Below are 11,775 nucleotides of genomic sequence, written 5' to 3'. Positions count from 1 at the left end.
GATTGGGAGCTGCGATGGGCAGACCTTCATGGCTTCCTGTACCTGACTTTGCTCTCAAAGCCGTCCTTGGGGAAGGAGCTTCTGTGGTGAGATTACTAATAATATCCCTACTACCTTCTTTCATTAATACAAATCTCCCTTTTTATGCCTCTCTAAGCTTTCAAATTGTTTATTTTCTTCATTTAGAAAGTTTGTATCTGAGACGACAAGGTTTACAAAATGTCAGAACAAAGCACACGCCCCTCTTGTGTGCATAACAAATTCATAAATTTTGAAAACAATAATTAATAAGCCTAATTATTAAACACACAATTAATAATGAAAATAAATGAGTTAAATACTTTCAAGAACCCAAAGGCCTACTAAATCATTTTAAAAATTTATGTACTAAACTTGTGCTATAACTTAAAACTATAAAAAAAATCCAAAGTAAAATTACCTTTTTTTTATTTTTTTTTTTTTGTCAATATACCTTAAAAAATAGTTTATGATTGATTTTTTTAAAATAAAAAAGCCTCTTGTAGCATCCTGTTCTATAAATTTTAGAAATGTACTCCCATAGTATCTTTTCTGTTATTTAAATTATTATTAATTTTCATAAAAATTAATTGGAAGGACTGAATTTAAGATTAATTGCAAGAAGTAAAGATCTAAGATGGAATTGAATGTGTATAGAGGCCAAAATAATGTTAGCCAAACTCCTATTTTAAGTTGAGCTGGCCTTTGCTACAGGTTTTGGAGGGTCAACGGGTGGTTCCTACGAGAGCCAAGGAACTGGGTTTTACATTCAAGTACCCGACTGTGAAAGAGGCACTCAAGGCCATTCTCTCCTAAGTGTGTCTTCCATTCTTATTAAATTCTTTTATTCTCTTTTCTTTTTTGTTATGACTTTAATTGTGATGTAGTTTTGTATTTTATTTATTGGTTTTGGTTTCCTTCTCAAATACAATGGACGCAGACAAGATTAGATTGTAGTGGAGAAGGAGATCAAATATTTGGTCATAAAGCTATGGGCATAACTGAGGCACGACTTTTAACTACATTAGGAGCTTCTGTTGGCTATGAAACGGCCGCGTAAATGTGTATTCCAACAACTTAGAGCTAAATTAAATATATTTATAGGCATGGATATTAGACAATCAAATCAACCTCTCAGCGAGTACCTTTTTCCAGAGAAGGCCTGAAATTTGGGCTCTTCCTTTCCAGGCTGCTCTTGTTTACTCTCTTTCGAGGCCTCCTACAAAATCACAAATAATAATAATAATAATAAAAGGCTGATTATCAGGAAATAAATTAAGTGGCAAAAGAAAGGTTAAAACTACAAATTAAGTTTATGAATTAACCGGCAAATGCAATAATTTGAAGGTTAAATCACATTTTTAGTTATTAAACTTTTAAAGTAGGTACAATTATTATAACCAAATCATTATTTTTTAGTCTAGTAGGTACAATTCTAAAGTTTTAGGTTCAATTAGACATAAAATTCAAATTCATATCGAATAGATTAATTCATTTTTTTTAAAAAAAAGTTGAATATATCATAACATATTAAAACACAAAATAAAGAACCAATAAAACATTTTTAAAGTTCAACGCACAAAATTGAAAATTGATAGACATAAGTAAATTAGTCATTTAAAAAGTTTATATATGTATTAGAATAAAAATCAGGGATAAAATAGACACCAACCTCAAAATTAAGATTAAACTTATAAATTGACTTAAAATTAGAGGATCATTTGTGTAAAGTGGGGGTACCTTTGGACTTTCTTTAGGATTTCGATGAGCATTTTGTCCAAACACCAACTTTCCATGAGACCGACGAGTTCCGTTCACTGAGCTAGACCCAGCAGACTGTTGTGAATGGCCATATCTGCTGCTGCTACTACCGCCCGATTGCTTCACATCAGATGGTCTTGCCGCCGATGAAATTGGCTGAGGCTGGTAGTTTGAAGATTTACCATCCAAACGTCTTCCTGTTCCCGTGAAAGCGACAAATTTGGGTTCAGCTTCTGGTTCTATCGCCTCTGCAACTGACAAGAGAGTTCATTACATATAATCTAGAACCAGTAAACGGTGGCCTTCTGATTTTCAATTCCTCAAGCAAAGAAACTGATTTAGACAAAACATCTATTTCAAAAGTAAAATAGAAAACCAAATTTGCAGTAAGAATTGGAAAAAAAGAGTAGAAGCTGTGTACCTTGCTCCTTCCCCTTGGTTGGTGCAACAGGCTTCTCCGGTTCCTTGTAATCCAGGGGAGGTGCAAAATCGACCTCACAATCTGTCTCAATGATACTTATTGCATTGGATGGCCTTGTTTCGACTATGTCAATGTAATATTTCTTGTTGTTATATGCCACCATAATACTGTCACCGGTGGTGAGGCAGGAGAAATTCCTAAGTGTTGTCTCTAAGCTGTATGACATAAATAAATAAACTGCTGTGTGAAACGAACTTCATCACACCAACCATTAGAGATAGTGAAATCACATGTGATCTTTGAAAGACAATGACAAGAAGAAAAGGGGAGAGAGAGAGAGAGAGATTTGGAATAGCTGGCCTATACCTTTAACTTATCTTAAGGATAAATAGTTTAATCCTAGATGTCAAAAAACTTGCTCGTTATACTCGACATTCTAAGTGACTACTGAGCTTTGAACCCATAGCTTCAAAAACATTCGATTAGAGCTGCCTAGTTTTACCATTGGGTCAACATCAACCCATGGTTGGTTATTTGATGTTCGAGCGTTTTGTGCACTTATCAGGCTTAAGGTTATACTATAGGTTGTATAGTGGCTAGTTTATTAGAGGTTAAAGAGCTCATCTAAAAATTAATAAGAAAATGGCTGAGGATTTCAACTTTAGAATGAACTCCTTTCTGTGACACAAGCTAGAAATACAAGAAAGTAGAAGACTAGACACATGTTTCACAAACTAAAACTTGAACAAATATCTTACATTGCTTTTGGATTGGAGATATCCAGAAAGTCCTTTGTGTGAGGTTGTAATTTAACATAAGTTCCCTTTGGAAGAGTGACATTCTTCACATGCACCAAGTCTCCTTCTTGCAAAAGCATGTTCTCCATCATCTGAAGGGGAAACAATTAGAACAGAAGTGGAAAAGTTATACGACAGGATATAAGAAAGAGTCAATAACACCTGGGACACATCACATAAGAGAAATAGGGAACCCTACCCAATAAGGCATGTAAATCATGCCTTCTTCTGCAACAAACTCCAAAACCCCACAATGAGAGACTCGCTCAACAGCATCATTTCGAAACTCAAATAACATTGGATAATCAATTTGTAAAGATGCTGCAGGGGGTTGTATTTAAAATCAGTCACCAATGATGAAAAACACAACAGAAAAAATAGGAGAACAAAAATGACTTCTAAGAATATGGCAACAAACCAAGTCGATCAAGGGCTGATGGAGGCATTATGACTGAAAAAATAATTAAAATAAACAACATTAGAAACTTAAGAAAAGGAAATAAAGAAAAACGTTAAGAAAGGAAATGAAACCTAAACCATAAAAAGGGTAAAGATAGAACAGCTTACTTCTGTCTCCAGTTTCAACGTGTGGCTGCAGGAAAAGATTAACTGGGATTAGAAGAAGCTATCTATTTTGGGAATAAGAAATAATTCACTTATATACTTGCAATTATAGATACTCTAAAGTTCTTTATGATGAAGAGAACATTCCAATATATATTTACTTTCTACTGTATATGCCTAGAAATTGGAAACATGCGCAGCAGTAGCTTTGCTTGATATTACATGAAACTCCATGCTTATAAAAAACAATAATGCATGACCAATGCTTGTTCCAAGCACAAACTTCAAACAAATACATGACCAAATTGCACCTGCTGCCTACATTTAATCGGCTATCATGAAGAAGAAGGCCCTTAATATGTATGCAAAAGAATGAAAATGCAATGAGGCCAAGGAATACCCCAAACACTAAACAACAATTGAGCACGTTTCTAAAAATGGTAAATAGAAGTAGAAGATAATCAAACCTTATCAATAAATGATGCAGAGAAGCATTGATATCTTTGCTCAAATGAGGTTCCACGATATCCATACCCATCAAAATACTGCAGACGCAGAAACATAGAGATACATGAGTTGTAATGGTTGCAAAAGCTAACCAATCTCTTTTTTTTTTTCAGAAAATGTAAACAATTCTTCACAATAAGAACCCTCCTAAAACAGGGAATTGGAGGCCAGTGTATAGCAGAAATTGTAACATGGACATGGCTAGAGTAAACTTCAACACAATTCAAATCCTTCCTCAAGGTTTGGATTGATTGGAAACATTCAAAACATTATGATCTTAAATCTAGCTATCATATATCATATAAGTGGCACACTGCTTCTAGCAAGTGAGATGTATCAAAATATTTTTGTTCCTTCAAAAAAAGGAGTGCTCTGATCATGCTAACATATATCATATAAGTTAGAAGGGTTTAGGCAGCAGAAATAAATATGCCACACTAGGATAAATCCTCAGCAAATATTTCTATAACAAGTTTAGTGTTCCATAGCCAGAAGAAGCACGGTGTCTCCAGGTCAGGACTAACATAAAACAGTAACGTGTGTATCAAAAAGCAACAATAATTTATTAAATTGAGGGAAAAGAGATCCTTCTGTAGGTCAATGAAATTCAATTCCGCATCATAAACGTCTAAAACACATTCTATGTAACTTTTCTTCATTTTCTAATCACGCAAGTAACGTAGAATCCAGAGCAGTTTCACAAAACATCAGAGGTTCTCATCTTAACGAGCTGAAAAAAGCATGCATACCATTTTGTAGAGCCTGTGTAGAGTTCCTCGACGGATAATCAACCTCGTAAAGGCTCTCAATCGAGCAGTGAAGAACTTCTGCATGTTGTAAACGCAGGAAAACCGAATGTTTGAGAAATACAGTATCATAAACCTCAAAATCAATTAAAAATAGCTAATGCACAGTACAACTTAAACAGCGTGACTAAGGACGCCAGGAGCATCAAACTGATTCATGTCAAAACAGCAGGAAAAAGAAAGAAAGAAAAAAAGCATCCTCAGTTTCATTCCGCCTCAATATCAAACATTAAAACCAAGGCAAACAATAAGACTAAACTGTAATATGAAGAAAAAAAAAATCAGAACTAGCACCAACGATAATCAATCAATAATAAACCAAACATCAGACTGAGTACTCCATAAGTTGCTATGTTTATCTTTCTTCCGCATAACCAACAACTTCCGATCAACATAACAGAAAATAAGCTTACTCATAAACGAATGCGCATATTCGAAGGATAAAAACGCAAAGATAATGAAACTTCAAAGTTCAAGACACTCAGCTTTCTCAGCAAGCAAACAACCAGAGCATCATCACGAGACGATCAACCAAAATAGAATTAAAATCGAAAAAACACAAGCTAGAATGCGAATGTAGTCGTACCGAAGACGAGAACGAGTCGCCGATGAATGATCGATGGCTGGAGGAAGAACGATGCGGAGAAGATAGTTGATCGGTTTCACTTGTGAGCGTCGATTTGAATACCCGTACAAAGAAATCGATTTCGTAAAAATCACGACATATATATAACAGTTTGGGCCTGGGCCTGACTCCAAATAATATCAGGAAAATTAAATCAAAATTATTAATAAAGATAAAAAATAAAATCATTATCAAAATTTAATTGGAAAATAGAAATTAAATAAAAGATTATTAATAAAGATAAAAAAAATCTATCAAAAATTTATTTGTGATGGTCTATATTTTGTTTAAAATAATATAAATTTTTATTTTTAATTAAAAAATAACGCTATACCTCACGTTATAATTCTTATCTTTAATATAATACTAAACTCAAATATTATTTCATTATTTCATTGTCTTTTTCATTCAATTTTATTACGAATTTTTTGTATTATAAATTATATAACAATTATGTATAATGTATAATGTCGTGAGTGTATATATTATATTTTTTCTTAAATTATAAAATATGATTAGATATATTATTATATTTAGATTTTTTTAATATATTGAAATATAATATTTGGAAAATATATTATTTAGGGTAGATATTATATTTTAATATTATTTATTTATTATTTTATTTTATTTTTAATATTTAATTAGTTTATATTTTTCTTATTTGTACGTATTAGTTGCTAGCTTATATTCTCTTTAAAGCTTATAAACATTAATGAGAATATACCTTCGATCTCAATCTTATTTAAAGTTTATAAATATTAATGAGAACATACTTTCGATCTCAATCTTATTTCTCATTCTGTAAATTATTAAAATTAAAATGGGTATATATTTAAAAAAATCTTATAAAATTTAATTATAAAATCCCATTTCTTGAAATTATCACATTTAGTTGCCATGGCGTTAGTCATTATAGTTTGAGAGTCTCGAACACTCAGGCTTGTATTTTACTACTCGGAGGATATCGGCAGCCGTCACGACAAAGCTATGGAGACTATGTATTTGAAGCACTCAAAACGACGGTAACGCCACCGAAGAGGTTATGACTGTTACGCTTCGTTAACTTGAGTTGTGAATACTTTTTTGTTTGAGAAAAAAAAAAATCAAACTAAATTTTATATTTAAAAAATTTAATTCAACTCAACACAACCCTTATTGTTTGGAACGAATAGTCGGGTTGTTGAGGTCATCAACTCATACGAAGACCCATATTTTTTACATGCATCCTCAATTTTATCATAGTTTTGTGAGTAGGGAATGTATGAGAGAATTTATATCGGACATAAACTTGCCCAACAAATTTGTGAGTATCTAATTATTAACTGTTTTTTATTTTATTTTATATTTACAAGGGAGGGAACTGGTACAAATGGCCAAGAAGCTATCGGAAGGATTCCTCTTTGGATAATAGATACTATAACTGGTATTCTTGTGATCGGTTTAGTTGATATTTTATTTCATATTATGGATTAGGTTTATCTCTGTAATAATGGGATGAGTTAGTAGACATGAAAGCGTAAGAACTCAACTGGATCCCTTCAAATAAAAAAAAACTCAAAAATAATAGCGTAAGAACTCAACTGGATCCCTTCAAATAAAAAAAAACTCAAAAATAATTTTTGTAGGATAAAAACACTCTTACCAAATAATTAAGATTTCATTCATTTTAAAAGAAAATATTCATAAATACAAAAAAAAAAAAAAAAAAAATGTAACAAGACTGTAAAGTGCTTCTAATAAATTTAAAAAATATATATATAAAAATTATATAATTTTAAAAATAACAATTTTGTTTTTATACTTCAATTTACAATAATAGAGGTAAAATATCAATTTTTGTTACATTTTTTAATTAATTTTAAAAAATCAAGATGCAATTTTAATAATTATTTTATTTTTTTATTTTTAAGTTAGTATTTTTTTTTCACATTTTCACAACTTTTTATCTCATCTCTATTGAATTAACCTGAATTCTTAGTCAAATTTCACTAACAATTTTTCTTTTTTTTTCTAAANTTAGTAAAAAGAACCTTTATAATCTAATTTTTTTTTTTTTAAAAAAAAGGAAAACACGTATAATACATTTAATTTTAAATATTATGCAATATTTTTAGAATGCAAATTTGTTTTAATTAAAATTTTAGAAATTTACTCATTTTTTCACTAAATTAAATAGAAATTTGAGAATTTCAACGGTTTGATAGTCTTATTTTTTATATATAATTATTATTTTAATCGTTAAAAAAAAAAAAAAAAACAGTTTAATAGGACTATCAATCAATGATTACACGGCTTCTCACACGACGTCGTTTGGTGTGGATAAAGGAAGTCGGCGGCAGAAACAAGAAAATAATAAAAATAAAAATAAAATCTTCGTGAACTTAAAATCACGAACTCAGAGGCAAAAGCTTAGCAGCTATCTAAGCAGAGCCAGTTGAATTGATTGAAAAGCTCCGATCAAAAATGGCGATAACTCTCAACAATGGCTTCCAGATGCCGGTGATGGGGCTGGGAGTTTGGCGCATGGAGAAGCACCTAGTCAGAGATCTGATTATCAACGCTATTAAGATTGGTTATCGCCATTTCGACTGCGCCGGTACCGTCCTTTAATCGATTTGTTCTTCAGTTTCTCTTGCTTCTATTTCTTCTCTGTAATTTCTCTTGCTGACATTATCATTTTGTCTTCGATGAGACTAGACTTGTTTTGATTTTCCTCGAGTAGAACCTAGAAATCGGGACGAAATCATGGAGGATCTCGCAATTTTTTTCTTTATCGGATTTTCATCGATTTTCTTGAGTTTGATGTGTAGAAATAATAGCATGCATGATTGTGTACAAAAATGTTTGACGCCTTCTCCTTGAGACCTGATCTAGGACTACTTTTCAGACGATTAACCATGATTTGTGTCCATTATTGATATCAGAAGATTTCGAAAAATCCAGTGGATTATGCAGCTTCTTTCTAATCTTTACATATTCAAACTTCAAGTTTAATCGTTTGGTTTAAGGATTTGGTAAGTTTTAAATTTAGGAATTAATGTTTGTTTTACTTTTTTAAAACAGAAGTAATTAGTCACAGAATTGATATCAAACATACAACCGCTTTAAAGCGTTAATGTCTTGACTGCGGAAAACTTGAGTGGCTTAGTTTTGTAATGGATGTTGTTTTCTTGCAGCTGATTACAAAAATGAAGCTGAAGTTGGCGAGGCTCTAGCAGAAGCTTTTAAGAGCGGACTTGTCAAGAGGGAAGAACTCTTCATCACCACAAAGGTGAGTTTGATTCAGAATTCTTATTGTCTACATCTGAATCCTTCTTGCTTGAAGTTCAAACAGTTAGGAGCCTTAGGATGAGCTTGGCATGATTTTGAAGGATCATAAATGCTTTTAGCCAATTGAAAATTTTAAAAACACTTCAAAACTGCTTCTGAAAGTCAAGTTTAAATCACTGATGTTGGGTTTTGACAATGGCAGCTCTGGAATTCAGACCATGGACATGTTCTTGGGGCTTGCAATGACAGCTTAAAGAAGCTTCAACTAGACTACTTGGATCTGTACCTGGTGCACTTCCCGGTTGCCGTAAAGCATACCGGTACCATATCGCCCCTTTCTCATGGCTGTTCATCAAATATTTCTCATTTTCCTTTTCTGTTTCTTTACCTTTCCCCCTTTTTCCATTTCTAATTTATGAAGGAGTCGGCAATACTAGCAGTGAATTGGCTGAAGATGGGGTTTTGGACATTGATACGACCATATCCTTAGAGACTACTTGGCATGCCATGGAAGATCTTGTTTCCAATGGCTTAGTTCGTAGCATTGGCATCAGGTATTGTAACTACTTTTGATTACATGTTGGTCTCTTTACATGGCTTAGTTCGTAGCATTGGCATCAGGTATTGTAACTACTTTTGATTACATGTTGGTCTCTTTACAATTTAGTCCGTGAAATTTCAGGTTGGTCCCGAAACTTCCATTATTGTGTCTAGAAGGTTTCTAAACTTCAAATTTTGTGTCTAATAAATCTACGAAAAATTTGAAAACAAATGATTTGATCTATTAGACATAGATTTGAATTTTGTCTAATGGAACCTTAAACTTTCAATGTCGTGTAAAGTAGGTCGGTGAATTTTAAAAAAATTAGAAAATTCAGAGATTAAGTAGACACAAACCTTAAAGTCGATACGTCTGAACAATATACATGCATTTTTTCTTACTCGTCGCATTATACATGCTTTTGTGCACTGTTTTTTCTTAATTTAAATTCAATTTACTTTATTTTGGTAACTTTTTTAGTGTTGATTGTTTTCATTTTGGTAACTTACCAAATTTAGAAACATTTATCAAGTAAATATTGATTTTCAAAGGATTGTTTTCATTTTGGTAACTTACCAAATTTAGAAACATTTATCAAGTAAATATTGATTTTCAAAGGTATATTCTACCTGTATCTGAGACACTTTTGAATATCAGAACTAAACAATAAGATTCTTTGCTTGATTATCAAAAACTTTGATTGAAATCCTGATAACATATGTAGTTTTCGAAGAACACTATTCTCATAAAAGAACACCTAACTTTGATTGAAATCCTGATAACATATGTAGTTTTCGAAGAACACTATTCTCATAAAAGAACACCTCAACTCGACCCAATATTGCTTGCTTTAAGATTTATGATGAATTTTGCTGGATTTGAACATTATTCAATATTGCTTGCTTGCTTTAAGATTTCTTGCTGATCAATTTTGCTGCATTTGAACATTATTTTGTGATGGAACGATTCCGTGCAGCAATTACGACATCTTTTTAACCAGAGACTGTTTAGCGTATTCGAAAGTGAAGCCTGCTGTGAACCAAATTGAAACACATCCTTATTTTCAACGAGAATCTCTTGTCAAATTTTGCCAGAAACATGGGATTTGTGTCACGGCTCATACTCCTCTAGGGGGTGCTGCTGCTAACCATGAATGGTTTGGTACAGTTTCTTGTCTGGAAGATCCAGTTCTTCAAGTAAGCTAGCTGCTCTTCCCTTCTTTCATGAGCAACTGAGATCAATACTTCGCAGTTTCAATATTCAAATTTCCACACAATTCTTATCTGGGTGTGTTCGAGTATTGTTGGGAGGGAGGCTCACGTTGGTTAATTTAGGGAATAATCATGGGTTTATAAGTAAGGAATACATCTCCATTGGTATGAGGCCATTTGGGGAAGCCCAAAACAAAGCCGTATGTTCAAAGTGGACAATATCATACTATTGTGGAGAGTCGTGATTTTTAACATGGGACCCTCTTTTGTGACAGGGTCTCGCCAAGAAACATGGGAAGACTGCTGCTCAAATTGCCCTCAGGTGGGGAATCCAAAGGAACACCGTCGTGATTCCGAAGACGTCAAAACCTGAGAGATTGAAAGAGAATTTCCAGGTATTTGATTTTGAGCTTGCAATAGAGGACATGGATCTAATCAATGGAATCGATAGGAAATATCGAACGAACCAACCCGCAAAGTTCTGGGGCATCGATTTATATGCTTAGGTAGTCGTACAACCTGCATAAATAACCCTTGCTTTATCAGTGTTCTTAAATTTACTACGTAGCATTTGTTGTTGAAATGGATAAGTGATGTCCCAAGGCCAAACTTTTGAACTGTTTCATCTTTTTTGTTGTAGTTCCTAAAGCAGTTTCTTATCAAAGATTGAACAAATTAAACAGTTTTCTTCCCCTTCTCTCCTTTTCAATGGTTGTTTTTTGCTTGCCATATTCAACTTTAATTATTAAAAAGACTTAGATAAGTTTAAAACTAATCAGAATAATATAATTTATGATAAAATTTTGACTAAATTAATAAAAATACACTTGGAACTTTACACCTTTTTTAAAAAAATATTTCTAAATTTTCAAAATTTTTAAAAATACTCTTAAATTAAAAAAAAAAAATCTAAAAATACTCTGTTAATATTTTATTTTAAAAAAGAGTGGAAATAGTTTTCTAAATGGGTAAAAACANAAAAAAAAAAAAAAAAAAAAAAAAAAAAAAAAAAAAAAAAAAAAAAACTTCAAATACATTTAGTGTACTATCTTATGAAATTTGAACAATCACATTAAAAAGTTTGACATCAGCTCTAACAATTCCATCGTCGACTACTAAAACAACTGGAAATGTTTCAAAAAAGATCGGTATACGGTGGCGGACAAAAAGTTCACGCCCTTCTTTATCTCTAAAAACAGGGTGTCCTAACTATCCAACCTCTATTCCATCCCCATTGTCTATTGGAACCTG

At 32.4% G+C, this 11,775-nt stretch overlaps 2 protein-coding genes across 5 annotated transcripts; one reads left to right on the top strand and one right to left on the bottom strand.

Annotated features, from left to right (window-relative positions):
• Positions 1-6: 6 nt before the first annotated feature.
• Positions 7-5,559, bottom strand: LOC111468441 (ubiquitin recognition factor in ER-associated degradation protein 1-like). Of its 4 annotated transcripts, XM_023113670.1 has the most exons (11): positions 5,461-5,559; positions 4,818-4,895; positions 4,029-4,106; positions 3,565-3,589; positions 3,416-3,448; positions 3,197-3,318; positions 2,959-3,089; positions 2,201-2,415; positions 1,759-2,036; positions 1,164-1,237; positions 7-197 (listed from the first exon to the last, which is right to left on the bottom strand). In XM_023113670.1, the coding sequence occupies exons 2-11, from the start codon at positions 4,818-4,820 to the stop codon at positions 179-181; spliced, it is 978 nt and encodes a 325-aa protein (XP_022969438.1). In that variant the 5' UTR covers positions 4,821-4,895; positions 5,461-5,559; the 3' UTR covers positions 7-178. The 4 variants fall into 4 exon arrangements, with proteins under 4 accessions (XP_022969438.1, XP_022969437.1, XP_022969439.1 ...); XM_023113669.1 differs by lacking the exon at positions 7-197 and having other exon boundaries at positions 1,016-1,237; XM_023113671.1 differs by lacking the exon at positions 7-197 and having other exon boundaries at positions 1,016-1,237; positions 1,759-2,033.
• A 2,325-nt stretch (positions 5,560-7,884) lies between these two features.
• On the top strand, positions 7,885-11,214 carry LOC111468433 (NADP-dependent D-sorbitol-6-phosphate dehydrogenase-like). The gene is made up of 6 exons (XM_023113650.1): positions 7,885-8,098; positions 8,679-8,773; positions 8,975-9,092; positions 9,194-9,326; positions 10,290-10,509; positions 10,800-11,214. Exons 1-6 carry the CDS (start codon positions 7,966-7,968, stop codon positions 11,028-11,030), a joined length of 930 nt encoding a protein of 309 aa, XP_022969418.1. The 5' UTR covers positions 7,885-7,965; the 3' UTR covers positions 11,031-11,214.
• The last annotated feature ends 561 nt before the right edge of the window (positions 11,215-11,775 follow it).

This window comes from Cucurbita maxima, unplaced genomic scaffold (genome assembly GCF_002738345.1).
Source record: "Cucurbita maxima cultivar Rimu unplaced genomic scaffold, Cmax_1.0 Cma_Scf00036, whole genome shotgun sequence".
Lineage (NCBI taxonomy): Eukaryota > Viridiplantae > Streptophyta > Magnoliopsida > Cucurbitales > Cucurbitaceae > Cucurbita > Cucurbita maxima.
The sequence above is the reverse complement of the archived record's forward strand: the minus strand, read 5'-3'. Positions and strand labels throughout refer to the sequence as shown.

Excerpts from the sequence above, each read along its gene's own strand:
- LOC111468433 (XM_023113650.1), top strand. The coding sequence starts at position 7,966 with ATGGCGATAACTCTCAACAATGGCTTCCAGATGCCGGTGATGGGGCTG. Across the intron at positions 8,099-8,678 it reads TCGCCATTTCGACTGCGCCG|CTGATTACAAAAATGAAGCT; the intron begins GTACCGTCCTTT and ends GTTTTCTTGCAG. Across the intron at positions 9,093-9,193 it reads GGTTGCCGTAAAGCATACCG|GAGTCGGCAATACTAGCAGT; the intron begins GTACCATATCGC and ends TAATTTATGAAG.
- LOC111468441 (XM_023113670.1), bottom strand. Across the intron at positions 3,590-4,028 it reads CTGCATCATTTATTGATAAG|CCACACGTTGAAACTGGAGA; the intron begins GTTTGATTATCT and ends CTTTTCCTGCAG. Across the intron at positions 3,449-3,564 it reads CGTTGAAACTGGAGACAGAA|TCATAATGCCTCCATCAGCC; the intron begins GTAAGCTGTTCT and ends TTATTTTTTCAG.